At 56.0% G+C, this 14,591-nt stretch overlaps 7 protein-coding genes and 1 non-coding gene across 8 annotated transcripts; 3 read left to right on the top strand and 5 right to left on the bottom strand.

Annotated features, from left to right (window-relative positions):
* Positions 1 to 374: 374 nt before the first annotated feature.
* C8A04DRAFT_t20 lies at positions 375 to 493 on the bottom strand. The gene has a single exon. It is a non-coding gene; the product is annotated as a tRNA-His (tRNA).
* Positions 494 to 1,120: 627 nt separating this feature from the next.
* Positions 1,121 to 1,779, bottom strand: C8A04DRAFT_9338 (RNA polymerase, subunit omega/K/RPB6; the record flags this gene model as incomplete). Its single annotated transcript, XM_062785449.1, has 3 exons — positions 1,121 to 1,157; positions 1,214 to 1,645; positions 1,742 to 1,779. The coding sequence occupies 3 exons, from the start codon at positions 1,777 to 1,779 to the stop codon at positions 1,121 to 1,123; spliced, it is 507 nt and encodes a 168-aa protein (XP_062640299.1).
* A 436-nt stretch (positions 1,780 to 2,215) lies between these two features.
* Positions 2,216 to 3,853, top strand: C8A04DRAFT_34490 (uncharacterized protein; the record flags this gene model as incomplete). The annotated part of the gene is made up of 1 exon (XM_062782838.1): positions 2,216 to 3,853. The coding sequence occupies one exon, from the start codon at positions 2,216 to 2,218 to the stop codon at positions 3,851 to 3,853; it is 1,638 nt and encodes a 545-aa protein (XP_062640298.1).
* A 487-nt stretch (positions 3,854 to 4,340) lies between these two features.
* Positions 4,341 to 5,997, bottom strand: C8A04DRAFT_25119 (uncharacterized protein; the record flags this gene model as incomplete). Its single annotated transcript, XM_062779442.1, has 2 exons — positions 4,341 to 4,373; positions 5,032 to 5,997. The coding sequence occupies 2 exons, from the start codon at positions 5,995 to 5,997 to the stop codon at positions 4,341 to 4,343; spliced, it is 999 nt and encodes a 332-aa protein (XP_062640297.1).
* Positions 5,998 to 7,214: 1,217 nt separating this feature from the next.
* On the bottom strand, positions 7,215 to 9,449 carry C8A04DRAFT_9327 (uncharacterized protein; the record flags this gene model as incomplete). Its single annotated transcript, XM_062785446.1, has 1 exon — positions 7,215 to 9,449. One exon carries the CDS (start codon positions 9,447 to 9,449, stop codon positions 7,215 to 7,217), a length of 2,235 nt encoding a protein of 744 aa, XP_062640296.1.
* Positions 9,450 to 9,763: 314 nt separating this feature from the next.
* C8A04DRAFT_25117 (uncharacterized protein) lies at positions 9,764 to 10,321 on the top strand (the record flags this gene model as incomplete). Its single annotated transcript, XM_062779441.1, has 3 exons — positions 9,764 to 9,777; positions 9,825 to 10,121; positions 10,201 to 10,321. 3 exons carry the CDS (start codon positions 9,764 to 9,766, stop codon positions 10,319 to 10,321), a joined length of 432 nt encoding a protein of 143 aa, XP_062640295.1.
* Positions 10,322 to 10,760: 439 nt separating this feature from the next.
* On the top strand, positions 10,761 to 11,744 carry C8A04DRAFT_25116 (Isoprenylcysteine carboxyl methyltransferase family-domain-containing protein; the record flags this gene model as incomplete). Its single annotated transcript, XM_062779440.1, has 2 exons — positions 10,761 to 10,834; positions 10,901 to 11,744. The coding sequence occupies 2 exons, from the start codon at positions 10,761 to 10,763 to the stop codon at positions 11,742 to 11,744; spliced, it is 918 nt and encodes a 305-aa protein (XP_062640294.1).
* A 351-nt stretch (positions 11,745 to 12,095) lies between these two features.
* C8A04DRAFT_9442 (MBOAT, membrane-bound O-acyltransferase family-domain-containing protein) lies at positions 12,096 to 14,080 on the bottom strand (the record flags this gene model as incomplete). The annotated part of the gene is made up of 5 exons (XM_062785482.1): positions 12,096 to 12,316; positions 12,384 to 12,572; positions 12,665 to 13,529; positions 13,585 to 13,625; positions 13,702 to 14,080. The coding sequence occupies 5 exons, from the start codon at positions 14,078 to 14,080 to the stop codon at positions 12,096 to 12,098; spliced, it is 1,695 nt and encodes a 564-aa protein (XP_062640293.1).
* Between the last annotated feature and the right edge of the window lie 511 nt (positions 14,081 to 14,591).

Genomic DNA, 14,591 nt, shown 5'->3' with positions numbered 1-14,591 from the left:
AATGTGTGGCTCTTACGCTCCTTGATTGATTTGTAAATAATTGGGTTTGATTCCATGCATGTTTCGTTTTATTCCGTGGGAGAGCAAACTGAGACGTGATGATTGTCAAAAATGGTGTATATGTTGGAAGAAGTGAGGTTGAACATAAAAACGATAACAGTTTTGCCTCCGGAGTCCTTGGGAATAAACCAGAAAACTCAGTCTCAAGAATAGTCCACCTTATTCTTAAGAGAAGAACACCACCAGGTCGAACAAACCCAAATCAGCATATATCCACAACACACCTTAAAAAAAGCGAACTTCCGGTTGCAAGACAGACAGCTAAAATAAGACCATAAATATCAAACATCAAAGAAAAGAAAAGACAAAAGATCTGGGCGACCCCGGAATCGAACCGGGGTTTCTTCGGTAATTCTTCTGTAGCACCCGGAGACCCATTAGGGTCCCTTCGAATAACCACAACGAAACGTCCTGACCACTAGACTAGTCACCCTTTTTTTTTTCTTGCTTGCTCACTTGCTCGCTTGTGATTTGATGGAAGGGGGGAGGGAATTTTGGGGGTTATATGCTTGCTTGTGGGTTTTATGCTTGTGGGTGGAGAGAGGAGTGGATGAGTGGATGAGTCAGTGGATACGGGTAGGTAACATGCTGCAGGCAGGTGGTGAGGGTTGGGGTTGGGGTTGGGTACGGGGGTTTCTTTGGGGGTTTGGCTGGAGGAAGGGGGATGGATGGGTCAATGGTTGTTCGGGATTGGGAAGAGGTGGGTGAGGTGGGCAGAAATAATCATGAAGATTGAGACAATCTGTGGGATGCGTAGGGCTCATCTGGAGGGAAAGCGTTTCTTTCGCCATTATTCTACAAACGTCGGTCCTCTGCTCGCCTAGCTCCCATCCTCCATTCGATCTACGGACCTAAGCTAAAGTCTAGATCCGAGTCACGGAAGAGATTGAGTCAACGGCTCTGGTCTCCGACGCGACAGCACGGAGAGAATTGGTATATCCTCCCGCTCGTCCACCTCTGCATTACCCTATTCCCAAAAGCAGCAAAACCCCAACGCCCTCGCTAATGCAATCTCGGTTTTCTTGTTTTCCATTACACAATCACAAAGCGGCGCAGCACCTCATTGGAGGAGCTCCTCGCAGGTCCAGTCCTCGTAGCTATCACTCCGTTAGTTTCTTCCAGCTGCGGAGCATCAGGTCGAGTCATCACATACTATCCATCAGGCAGATACCTCCGCACAATAAGCGGGATCTTCTTCTCGCGCAGCTCCTTAATAGCAATCTGCAGCGGGTCCGTCTCCCCCTCCAAATCCACAAGCACAGGCGCGTTCATGCTGATCTGCAGCGCGCGCGTGCCCAGGATGCGCGCCTTCTCGTACTTGGTCATGAACGGCGTGGTCGTGCGCTGGTCGCTCGGGATCTTCTTGTCCTTGTGCGATTTCTCGTTGCCCTTGCCATGGTTGGCCGCCGCGTTAGGGTCGCCCGACGCGATGACGTGGTCTGTCTCGCCTGCTGCGCCGTTGCCGCCGCCGTTTGCGCCCAGGCCGTCTTGGTCGCCGAGCTGGCCGGCTTCGTCGTCGGCTGCGGGCTCGGGTTCCGGCTCGTAGTACTCATCGGGGTCTTCGTCGAAGGCGGGCTCGTCGTTGCTAAACGGGATTGGAAGTACGGTTAGTGGGGGTAATTCCGGCTTGTGTGTGTGTTCTTGTGAAGGAGCAGGCAGGCCGTCGCGGTGAGAAGCTTACAGAGGTTCGCGGTCGTCGTCTCCGCCGTAGTCAGACATGATGGATCAAGACGGGAGCCGAACAATGAAAAGGCGGGGTTCGGTGACGAGAAGAAGATTGCCGCGCGGGACGGGATGGGATGGGGGTGACAATGGCGGGGAGATGAGACGGGGCGCGCGTTTCCTTTTGTTGAAGACGGAAGCGGCTGCGATCGATGGCAGGGGCGGTTTGATGGAGGGACAGTGAAAAATTTGAGTGGGGCCACTTCTGCTGCGAGGCTGGGAGCTTTCGCAGCCTTGCAGGGGTGGACGCGCGTTGATTGGTTTGAAGTGGTCCGTGAGTTTCTTTTCAATTGCCTGCCGGAAGTTGGTGCTCAAGCCGCACCCACAAAAAAGTTGGAGAAATCAAGTTCTGGGCAACTTCGAATTGTAGCTTTTCGATGCTGGGTTTCTATCACCGTACAAGCTCGGGCTTACACCCTCGTCCGCTAGAGTCATGAAACGGAAAACAATACCCCGAGAAGGGGAGCCATTGGGCTCCTCAAAGCGACGCCAAACTGAACATCCCCCGCTCTCAATCGAAACCGAAGAGCCGGCATCCCTCTCTCTTCGACCCCGTAATCCTCGGGCCGTAGAACCAGACCCGACATTCAACCCCGACGACGAAGACGAAGTCTCAGACTCCCACGACAAAGCCACCACCAGCACCCCCTCCGACACCCACCACCCCCAACCAACCCCCCCAACCACCACAGCAGCCACCTCACTCCCGGGTACTACGCCCTCCGGCCGCGCCGGCCGCGCCCGCAAATTCCCCTCCGACCTCAAAACCATCCCCTGCACCTACCCCTCCTGTCCCAAAACCTTCAACCGCCCGGCGCGTCTCACCGCCCACCTTCGCTCGCACACCAACGACCGCCCGCACAAATGCCCCTACCCCCCCTGCTCCAAAACCTACCTTGAAGAGAAACACCTCGCGCAGCACATCAAGGGCTCCCACACGCACGAGAAAAAGTATATTTGTGGTGAGGAAGGGTGTGATAAATCCTTTGTGACGGCTACGAGGCTGCGACGACATGCGGCGGTGCATGAGGGCAAGGAGAGGTATCGGTGTCGCGGGTTTGAGGGGTGTGGGTTGAGTTTTAGGAAGCATCAGACGTTGCAGAGACATGTGAGGGTGGCGCATTTGGGGTTGGCGGCGTTTGTTTGTGCGAGGGGGGCTGAGGAGGGGGGGGATGGAAGGGAGTGTGGAGCGGGGTTTGATTCGGCGGGGGCGTTGAGGAGGCATGTGGAGAGGGAGCATGGGGAGGTGAGGTTTTGGTGTGAGGAGTGTGGGGGGGAGGAAGCAGATAAAGAAGGAGGAGAAGAGGAAGATGATGACGAGGAGGAAGAACGAGATGGGAAAAAAGGACGCAGAGTTGGGTTCAGAACACTGCTGATGCTGCAAACGCACATGCGCAAAGAGCACATCAACTGCGTGTTCTGCGAAGTCCGGTGCGGCAAGCAATCCGACCTCGAGCGGCACGTGGACATGTACCACTCCGGGACGACCGTCGAAGACCGCAAGACGATAGCCTGCACGTGGGAAGGGTGCGGCAAGAAGTTCACGCGGGTGCCCAACCTCAACGTGCACATCCGCACCGCCCACCAGGGCGTGCGGTTCGTCTGCGGCCAGGTGGACACGGACGAGATCGCGGATATTGCGGACTGGAACTGGCGGGAGGAAGGGTGCGGACAGCCGTTTATTAGTAAGATGAAGCTGGAAGAGCATGTTCGGTACGTGCACCTCGGACGCAAGCGGCCGGCGATGCAGTACACGGCCAAGTCGGCGCGGCCGGGGGAGGAGGACGAGATGTCGGCGGCTGTGCCGACGCGGACGATCCCGTGTTCGGTGGAGGGGTGCGATGCTATGTTTATCCGGCATCATGATCTTGACAAGCATATTCGCAAGACGCACCCGGAGTTGCAGGAGGATGCTATTGACCCGCGTTTGTTGGAAGGGGTTGGGGGTAGAGGGAAAGAGCAGCAGATCTGGACCGAGTCTGAGCCCGGATTTGACACGGAGTGGGCTGAGATGCGGAGACTGATTGATCTGGATGCGCTGATGGACGCGAAGGAGAGTGGGGAGACATGATACGATTTACGATGGGCATGGTTATGGGAGTTGATGGTATACCCTTGCTATCGGCGTTTGGGGGAATAAAAGTGATTTCGGGGGTAAACTAAAACTAGCTTGTGTATTTTGTTGCTGTAAAAGATGATATTTGAAGACGAGAAGAACTCATGTATCCCGCGTCCTGCGGTGAATAACAACTGACCGAACTGCACCAGAAACCAACCAACCCAAAAAATTCAAAAAAATCAACGAGCCTAAAACACAGCACTCCTCGATACTCGGTATTCACCCAACCCATCAAACGTTAAGCCAAAAACAAACCAACCCCTTCTCTTCTCACATTCTCAGCCCCGCAGCCAACCCAAACCACACCCTCCACAATCCTAACCGCCCCAACCCAACTCATGCACACACCAGAACACAGGAGTTAGTTATCTACCACCCTCAAACCGTCCCTCGCACCACTCACACCCCCGCCGCTCACAAGCCCCAAACCGCTCCACCATCAGCCGATGCCACGGTGATTCGCCCGCCGGCTCTTGCCTCATCTCTGTCAGTGTAAAGAGCGGACCGTTGGGTTCGCGGGGGTGGATTGGCGGTGAAGGGGAATGGTACACGGAAGAATTGTGCCCATGGCGATGGTGAGTAACAGGGACGATGGGAAGCGGGTGTTGTTGCCGTTCCTCTTGGTGTTCTTCTTCTTGTCGACGTTGATGTTCGAAAGACGACAAGACGTCTTGGAGTTCGAAGAAGAGGTTGGGAAAGGCGCTGGCGGGTGGTGGGGGAAATCCGGGACCGGAAGCGGTCGAGAGGAATGAGGGAGCAGCCCGGCGGAGGGGGGAAGTTGTGGGGAGGTGGAAGAAGTTGGGAAAGGGGGTTCTACCTCGGTGGGTTCCGCTTGTGTTTCCGTTCCTGTTTCCGCTTCTAGTTCCGTTTCCGCTTCTAGTTCCGTTTCCGTTTCTAGTTCCGTTTCCGTTTCTATCCCGACGGAGACGGAAAGCGAGGAGGAGAGGGTTTACCGTTGGTGGGATGAACAGCCTGGCCGTGTTCGTCCTGGGGATTGGGGGCTCTGGTAGTATGCGTTGATGTTGTGTTGATGGAGGAGGTTGAGAAAGAGAGTTTGGGTAGCGTTCGAGGATACCGGCCGGCTGAGGAGAGTGGAAGTGAGAGGCAGAGGGCGGTAGAAGAAAAGGTACATGGTAGGTGTGGATGAAGTCGATAAAGCTGTCGTTGGCACGGTTATGGTTTGGGTTCCGGCCGAGGTTAGAGACACCATTTTGCCCAGCTCCAAGAAGCGTGAGCAGCTCATCCGCGGGCCCACGACCGAAAAGAGCAGCGAGATCTAGACCAGTGTTGTCCAGACTGTTCTGCCCATCTCCCTGTCCGTGATGAACCCCCTGACCGACCCCAATACTCCTATCAACCCCAACTCCAGACCCTTCCAAAGCCTGAGCATCCCAGCCCCCAACCAAAACACCACCCGTCTCGGCATCAACATCAACATCAACATCCATACCGTCCTCTCCATCCCCACCAAAGTCCCACTCACCGGCGTCCCAGAAGACTTCGTTGCCATCGTTGTCGTTGTTGTTGTCGTCGGCCTCTTCAGCATCCCCATCATCCTCATCATCCCCGTCGTAGCTCCAGTCTTCGTCTTCATCTTCGTCTTCATCGGGGTGTTCAACGGCTACGCCCTCCCCGTCTAGGTCCTCGTCGTAGACGGCATATCCATCGCGGACCCAGTCGTTGTCCTCGACCTCTTCTTCTCCCTTCTTCCCTTTCTTCTCCTCTTCATCCTCCTTATCACCATCATTACGGGTATCGGTACCGTTCCCGGTATCGGTACCGTTCCCGGTATCGTTACCATTGTTCCCATGGCGATCACCAGGCTCATCAGCACGCTGAGGCTGCTTGTGGCGGATACTCCCCTCATCAACAATATAATACCCCTCCTTGTCCTCCTCGTCATCGTCATCATCATCATCATCATCATCATCATCAGGTGTGTCTTCATCGTCGTCATCGCAGTCGGACAGATCATCCCACTCGTCATCGTCGGGGTCAGGGCCGCCGTACGGGCTGGGGTCGGCGCGGGTTGCGAGACGGGGGTGCGCGGGAGCGTGGTAGGTGAGGGGGTTTGGGTTGGTGTTGTTGGGCGTCATGTTGGGTGGTATGTTGATGTGAGAGTTGGGTGTCATGTTGATGTGAGAAATGGGTGTGGTAGACTTAGACTTAGTCATATTCGAATGGATATGTCGTAGAAAGTGAACCCAGAAGCTGATGGGAAAGGGGTATGGTAAGCTCTGGTAAGGGAACTGCTTCTTCGACCGGGAGGAACAGGAGAAGGGGGCCGTTATATACCACTTATAGTCCCTTTGTTATTCCCAATATCTACAACACCCCCAGGCTGGTCAGAGTCAGCGGCAGGTTTCTATCATGCCAGCAGCAAGCTGGTAAATACGCTACTGACAGGTCATTTCAATACCAACACAGAGATCACGCAGCGGCCAGCCAGCCAGCCAGCCAGCCAGCCAGCCAGCTCAAAGGCCAACTCATATAATATGTCTATCAACTATCTCTACGTCAGGGGGAGATCAGGCATACCAAAAACGCCACACCCTCTACCAAGACTAACAACACGCACCTTAGAAGTAATTTAGCTCTCCTATACAGTCATCTATAGCAGCACTCACGGTAGTACCACAGCCTCATCACCAACTACCAACTACGAGATAGCCAGCGAGACGCCCACTAACACATTTCTTTTCCCCTTTTCTTCTCCTTTACCCCTTTTCCCTTTTCCTGAAACAAAGCCAGGCCCTCTCCTCTTCATAGCGAGCTAGGCCAGCTGGACCTGATTAAGCAAGGCATATTAGGGACGTGTGAGGGCTGTGCCAACGAAGTATGAGTAAGTGAGAATGTGAGATGTTAGATATGGTGGGGGTTGTGCGCCTGAGCTGGATATTGTGGACTGCGGACTGTGCTGTGTGCTGGGCTGCGCTGTATGCTGTATGTTGTGAGTCGTGTCGTGTGTTGTATAATGGGGCTGGCTAGCTCAGCTCTACTTAGCTCGCCTTGCTCTCTTACGCCCCACCTGTTGAGTCCTTCTAGAATGCAAAGATGAGGACAAAATTGGTTGGTGTGACAGCTACAGCCTGGCAATCTATGGCGATCTGCAGTTGCACTGTTATGTTTTGTGTTTTATGTTCTGGGAAAGTCATGCGTGATCCATGTGTAATCCATGTGAGTGCGTATGTAACACCCCCTGTTGTACCATCATCATTAAACCAAGATCTACAACCCACCATTCCCGAACACCACACCCCATCTCCAACATCTCACGATAACCCCCCCCCCCCCCCCCACCCCCCCCCCCCCGTCACAGCTTACTTTCCCTCCCTCCCTCCTCGACCAAAGCACCACTCATCATAAACTCCCCTCCTTTATCTCCCCCTCCTCTCACAAACCCAGACCCAGGAACACCCCCCCCAAAAAGAACAGCCTCCCTTCCCCCCCTCGTCCCCCACCACCCCAAAGCAACAGCAGCCCGTTCCACATCCATCTCCCCACTAACCAACACCTCCCAGAACCGTCTCCTCACACCCTCTCGGTACCGTTCCCCGACGATATCCGAGATAGCAGCGGCTGTCAAACCCATCCATTCCTCGAACATGTCGGCCCGCAAAAAGGGGAGAGTGTCGATTAACGCGAGGACGAGGGAGGATTGTTCTGTTAGGTCTTCTCCTTCTTCCGCTGCTGGTCCGGAGGCTGGTGGTGGTGGTGAGGAGGGGGAAGAGGGAGAGAGGTGAAGAGGAACCGACCCAGCCCCAGCAACCCTAAACCGTACCATCTCCAACAAAACATCCGCCAACCCGGCCTGTTCCCACTCCCTCGCAAACGGCGGACTCAGAATCTGCACGAGCGTCTTAAACGCCAACCGGAACTGCCTCGGCGAAATATGCGCGGGGAACGCAGCAAACAGCGCGTCGGCGTAGAAGGGGACTAAAGGGGCTGTGAGGGGCGCGTTGTGGGGACAGGAGAGAACGGAGAGGACCGCGCTGTGGGCGGCTTCGAAGAGCTGGGTCATGGTTGCGGAGAGGGGGATGATGGGGGAGGGCGGGTGGAGGTAGGCTGTTGCGGGCTGGATGATGAGGGCGTCGCAGTCGGGGGTGGGGAGGTGGAGTGGGAGGTGTTCGGCGGTGTTGAGGTAGAAGAGGTCGAGGGTGCGGTGGAGGGGGTGGAGGGGGATGGTTGTGGTCCCCTGAGGAAGAGAACCAGAAGAAGAAGAGGGCGCAAAAGAAGGGGAAGAAGACGGGAGGATGGACCGGAGAAAGGCGGCGGCTGCCGGGCCGTGGCGGGTGAGGATGTCGAGCGAGGTGAGGTAGGTGAAGGCGTAGATCTGGAAGGCGTCGCTGCCGTTGCGGGATGAAACAAAATAAAGGTTGCGCAGGGCGTGGAGGGTCTGGGACGCCACGCTGGGGGCCACGGTGTGGTGCATCAACCGGCCGTCAAGCAGACTGCGGGCGACAACGGCGTGCAACACCGCGACCACGGCGTACATGACCTTTTTCAGAAAGTTCCACAGCCCCTGCCACGTCGTGTCGAGCGTCTCGGGGGTCAAGAACAGCTTCTCTTCTGAGATATCCAGCTCCGACAGCTTGCTCGCCTGCCAGTGCTGCAACAACCTCCCCGTGAACGCCACGAGGTCATCCTGCAGCTGGTGCACCACACCCGCATCCCGCGCGTGCGACACCGCAAAAGCCAGCAGCGTCGACAGCGGACCCAGACCAGCCACCAGCGGCCGCTGCTCGAGCTGACGCAAGTGCAGATACGACGGGGAAACCTCCTCCCACATGAATCTTTGCTCAGCCTGCCGCACATCCTGATCAATCCCCGCCAAAAACAAACCATCCTGCAACCCATCCCCACCCAACATTGCCCGCGTGGCCACAGGCACGAGCGCATCGCCGTCCAGCCCGTGGCGCGTCGCATCCGACAGCAGCGGGAACGCGTAGTTGAGCGCTAGCGCCACGGGGCCCGAGGGAGCGGGGGGTTCCGGATCGCGGCTGCGGACGGCTAGGTTGGTCGCTGTAACCACGGCGCGCTCGACGGTATCCCGCATCCCGCGGCTCAGCGACTGCCGCTGGTTCCCCTCCATGCCCATCAACACGCCGCTGAACACCAGCAGATGCTGCCAGCGGCCTGACTGGTCGTCTGCGCCCTTCAACACGGCCGCTGTCCAGGCATTGGCTGACAACCCACTGCCTGCGCGCTGCTGCTGCTGCTGCTGCTGCTGCTGCGGTACATTCCCCAAGTTCCCCTTTTGTTGTTGTAGTTTCGCCTTATTCTGCGCATTCTCAAGCTCGTTGCGACGGACGTGGATGGCCGCCGTGTTGAAGATGCTGATGATGCGGTAGCACGTGCGCATGCCATCGCGGCGGCCCCAGATCGCAGGGGCGATGAGCAGCTGCGAGGTTAGGAGGGACAGGTTGAGCGGGTTGGCTAGGTTGGTGAGGAGCACCGCCGTCGACCCGAAGAGCTGCTCGGTGCGCGCATCGTCGTGGATGTCTTGGTACTGCTGGAGTACTGTTGTTAGGAGACGGTCGATCGACATGGCGGTTTTTTTTTTGAGGGCGTGTTATTCCATGGGGGGGTTCTGTGGTGGTTGCAGCGAGTTGCAATGACTTATTGCGACGGATTGTTGTGATGGTTCTTGTGTTTGGATGTTGATGTTGAATGGTAAGGACAAGAGAGCCGAGAGCCGAGGCATCAGCTGGATGCAGCTACCAGCTAGCAGACCCCCGTATATGCATATCTACCTAGTAAACTCCCCAAGGCCGCAGCCTCAAATTAATCCGCAAACAACGACAAAGAACCGACAGACACAACAACGGCCGGCTGCACCAAGTCGGCCCCCCATCCGCAGCCATGGACAATCCATCGTATGTTCTCTCGCACCCCCAATTAATCTCCAAATCTAACAGCCCAGCCCCATCCGCCGCGACGCGCCGCCATCATACACCATCCCGCCCTTCCCCTCGCTCTTCTGGCCCCCCCAGGACGCCAGCATCATCCTGTACGAGCTAGACGAGATGTGGAAGTTCACCCTCTTCTGGACCCTCATTCTCTACGGCCTGTTCCACCTCAGCGCCGTCGGCGTCGCCGTGCTGATGCAGGGCGGCGGCAAGCGCATTTCCAGTTGGAGGTACCTGTGGCTCGTGCCGCTGGTGTATGCTTTGATTGCTGGGTTTGAGGCGCTCATTGCTGGGACGTTGGTGGGCTTGATGTGGGTTCGCGTTTTTATTCTCTCGGCCTATTTATTCGACTGTGGCATACTGGGTCAACCGCATACTGACTAGACACAGCGTCGGAGCGAGCTACCTCGTCGGCGGCTTCACCATGTCCACCTGGATCCCGTTTGTCTGGGGCTGGGTCAACGTGCTCGTGCTGGTCGTCTCGTCCTTCCGTATCCAGGGTGGTCTGTAACGCGTGCATCATGGCCTTGGACGCGTGCTGCTGCATGTATATCTTATGCATCATGTGCATGTACGGGATACATGCATTCAGATCATTACGCAGTACATGCATCCCCGGCTCGAAGCGCCGTGGGGCTGATGCAGTGCAGCACAGCTGAAACCCCTGTCCCTCCACGTGGGGGATCGATTCAGGGCTCCATCCACTAAATTCACTAAATTATGTAAAGTTGACCGCGACGGGCCGCTTGGCATTCCAACTCGAACCGCGTCATTGCAGCTTCAAGGCTTCAACATAACACCTTACGGGGATATCGTTAGCAAGTTGCCGAGAACTCACAGGATTTCTATGCCGGCACCTCTAGCGCAACTGCGAATACTCAATCGACAATCGACCGGAATGACCGACTAAGATCACGGGCGAGTGAGCATCGGTCGTGCGAGCACCCATCATGAACGGCACGAACGGCACAAATGGCACCAACGGCGTGAACGGCTCGCGCCGACAGCCTTGGTCACCAGGCCGGTATGCCAGACCTATCTCTTGAAACTCCTATTCTCGGACACAGCCCACTGACAGGTTCTTTAACAGCACCAACTCCAACCGAGACTACAACCGAGACTACAACCGGGACTACGACCGAGACTACGACCGAGACTACGACCGAGACTACGACCGAGACTACAACCACGACAACGACAACGACCCCATCCACCCCTACCTCCCCTCCCAACCCAAATCCCTCCGCGGCATCGCCCTCCGCGCCTTCGCCCTGGGCATCACCCTCTCCCTCAGCCTGCTCACCACCCTCCTCCTCCTGACTCTCACCAACTCCCCCCTCTGGCGCCTCCCCTTCTTCCTCACAGCTCTCTCCCTCTTCCACTTCCTCGAATTCTACACCACCGCCACCTACAACACCCGCGCCGCCGCCGTCTCCTCTTTCCTGCTCACCTCCAACTGGCCCGCCTATGCCATCGCCCACACCACCGCTTTGCTCGAATGTTTTATCACGAACCTCTTCTGGCCTAATACCTCCTGGACGCCCTTATTCGGCCATACGGGAACCCGGTTCCTCGTTGCCGTCGGTTTAACCCTAGTCATAGCCGGCCAAGCCGTCCGCTCAGCAGCCATGGTCCACGCAGCGCAAAGTTTCAACCACACGGTACAGTACCGTCGCCAGCGGGACCACGTGTTAGTCACGAGTGGGATATACAGCGTGTTGCGGCATCCGAGTTATTTTGGGTTTTTCTGGTGGGCGTTGGGCACGCAACTTGTGATGGGGAATGTGCTGAGTTTTGGGGGGTATGCGGTGGTGTTGTGGCGGTTTTTTAGCGGGAGGGTGAGGTATGAAGAGAGGTATTTGGTGGCGTTTTTTGGGGGGGAGTATGAGGAGTATAGGAGGGGGGTGGGGGTTTGGATTCCGTGGGTGGGGTGATCACGAACAAACTTACTCACTCCTCGATGAGAATATAGAATAAGGGTGGATTATAGAAGGAGGGCATGGGATGGTGGACTGGATAGATTGCATACATAGATGGAAGGACGGGACATCACGATAGTAATGGTAATGGTAGTGTATTCACGCTTTCTTGGTTGTGTACTGCTGTGCCCATGTTGCCATGCTGTACTATCGTCCGTCGATCTACCGTAACGCCGTCCAAACCCTTGCGAATATGTAAAGAGAAAAAGAAATACCCAAACTCCTTTCCAACCCTCCGGCCTGCCCATAACCAAAAGACCTCACCAAAGAGAGACAGAAAAAGCAGAGAGCCGCTCAAAAACACCCCTACACAGGACAACTCGCAACCGGCATCCGACTCACACTCCCATACTTAGCCTGCCACGCATAAAAATACATCAGCGCCGCAAACGGCTGCCCAAAAATCGTAAACGACACCCAGAAAATCGAATTCCCTAGCAGCCGGCCATGCCCCGTCTTCATCTTTTCCAGCCGCGCCGTGATGATGATTAAGGGGAGTTGGAGGAACATGCCTAGGAAGGCGACGCCTAGCTTCTGTTAGACTCTTATCTCACGCTATTTATGGGTTTGGGGGAGAAAGAGAAGGGCAGATACCGATGATGTTATGCGTGGGAATGCCGACCATCAGCTCGTGGAGTATGGCGGATAGCAGGAAAACAGTGGTGTTGGCTGCTGTGCGGCTCCAGCCACGGGAGAGCATGGGGGAGTAGACGTGTCGACGGAAGAATTGGTAGACGGGCTTGTTCCAGGTGCGCCAGTAGGAGCCGAGGCTTTCGCTATTCCCTGTTTTGCGTTGCGGGATTAGACGGCATACTTTACTATACAACGTAATGATTCGAAAAGGGAAGGGACTGGAACGGAAAGGGGGAACGTACACCACGCCTCATAAAACTCGCGATCCCCAAACCGCGTCACCTCCGCCAACGCATTCAAAAAGCTCTGAAACAGCGCAAAAAACCCCGCCAACCAAATCACCAACGAAATCGTCGACAACTTCAACAACCGCTCCAAAATCGACATATAATCCAACACCGCAATCTTCTCCAACGAGTTCCTTAACACCGGCGCCGCATACTGCGCACTCGCAAACCAAATAAACGCGCTCAAACACACCACCTCGCCCACCCTCTTCCCCACAAACACCCACCGGATCCGCTCCGTCCGCGGATACGCCGGCTGGTATACTAAGGTGGGTGCCCACCAGAAATACGCCAGGTTTGAAAAGGTGACATTCTGCGGGTACGGACACCTCGCGTAAATCGCGGGAAGCGCATCCCGCTCGCCGCGGACGGGGTGCAGGTAGGCGTGGCGCAGGTCGCGGTTGGTGAGGGCGTAGGAGGCGGTTTTGAGCCAGACGATGATGGCGTGGAGTTCCGCCATGGTGCCGATGAGCGGGTGGTGGATGTGGTAGTAGACCACGTAGGAGGTGATGGCCAGGGCGGCGGTGACGTTGATGGTGTGGCAGATGCGCAGGATGCGCCAGGTGCGGAGGAAGTGGATGGATTCGGCGGGCGTGGGGCTGGTGCTGCCGTCGCGGGGTTTGGGGTTGTGTTTGTTGTTGATGGTGTTGAGGGTGGTGCTGAAGGGTCCCGAGCGGGAGTGGGTGGCGTTGGCTGCCGCGACGAGTTCGATCAGGTAGGCGATCATGAGGTGCCAGGGGATGAGCATGTAGAGGGCTAGGCCGAGTCGGACGTCGTTGGGACGGAAGTCGTGGCACCGGATGCAGATGAGGACGCCGTACTGGGGGGGTTAACTCTATGGTCTCTCTAAGCTAGTTCATCCCAGGCTCACTCACCTTTTGGATGTTCTCAATCACCAGACGGAGGTTTGCAGCGACTAACAGGTGTCAACACTGACTGATAACGTATTCCCAGGCTTGATATCAGAAAGGCTAGCCGGGAGTAGACCCTACCTAAAACAATCACCATCAGATTTCGAAACCCCAAAAAGCTCGGCGTCTCCGTAGTATCATGGCTAAGACACGATGGTTTCGACTGCGAATGCACAGCAACAACATGGCGGTACTTGTTTTGGAACGCCTCACGCAACGCCGACACATCCGCAGAGCCATTTACAGAGCCATTGGCCGATCCATTCGCCGATCCATTGAGTGATCCGTTGAGTGATCCCTTGAGAGTCTCCGATGATGTTGCTGTTATTCTCGCATCGTGAGACGAAGAAGCGTGGGGGTCAACAGGGCCGGGCTGCGCGGGCCGTTGAGTGACGCCATTGCTTAGGAGGGGTCCCTCGATTGCGGTCGACTGCGCTTGAGAAGTCGTGTTGGATGCCATTTTTATGTTGCCCGTCGGGGCAGTTTAAAAAACCATGGGTACCTGAGGGAGTTCGTTGATGAAGAGGCAAGAGGGAAGAAAAATAAGGATGAGGAGGGCGAGGAAGAAGCTTTCGCCATCTGATGTGGGAGCTTCTCAAAGCCGAGGAGGGGCAAAAAGACCAAGACTACTAAGGAGAAGAAAAACGATCCCCGATCCAAGCAAGATACGCCGGGCGGCCGGGTACGGGATGCTGGATGCTTGGAAGCTCAAGCTCGGGTGATTGGATGTTGCGATTTGACTGCAACTCAAAAAGACTTCCGTTCTGCCCCTTGCACATGAAAAAGGAGAGGGGTGGTGCCATTGAAACCCCACTCGGGCCGGCCGAGAACATGCGGGTTCTGGAAATAAGTCGTCACCATGAGAGGGATCAGACGGTTGGCCGATAACAAGCATGGAACAGATACACGAGAAAGGGACCATGCAGCAATAAAGGCGCATTTATTTCTTGGGTGGGGGAGAACAGTGGAGG

This window comes from Dichotomopilus funicola (genome assembly GCF_033296635.1).
Source record: "Dichotomopilus funicola strain CBS 141.50 unplaced genomic scaffold C8A04scaffold_5, whole genome shotgun sequence".
NCBI lineage: Eukaryota > Fungi > Ascomycota > Sordariomycetes > Sordariales > Chaetomiaceae > Dichotomopilus > Dichotomopilus funicola.
This window is presented reverse-complemented; position numbering and strand designations above follow the sequence as displayed.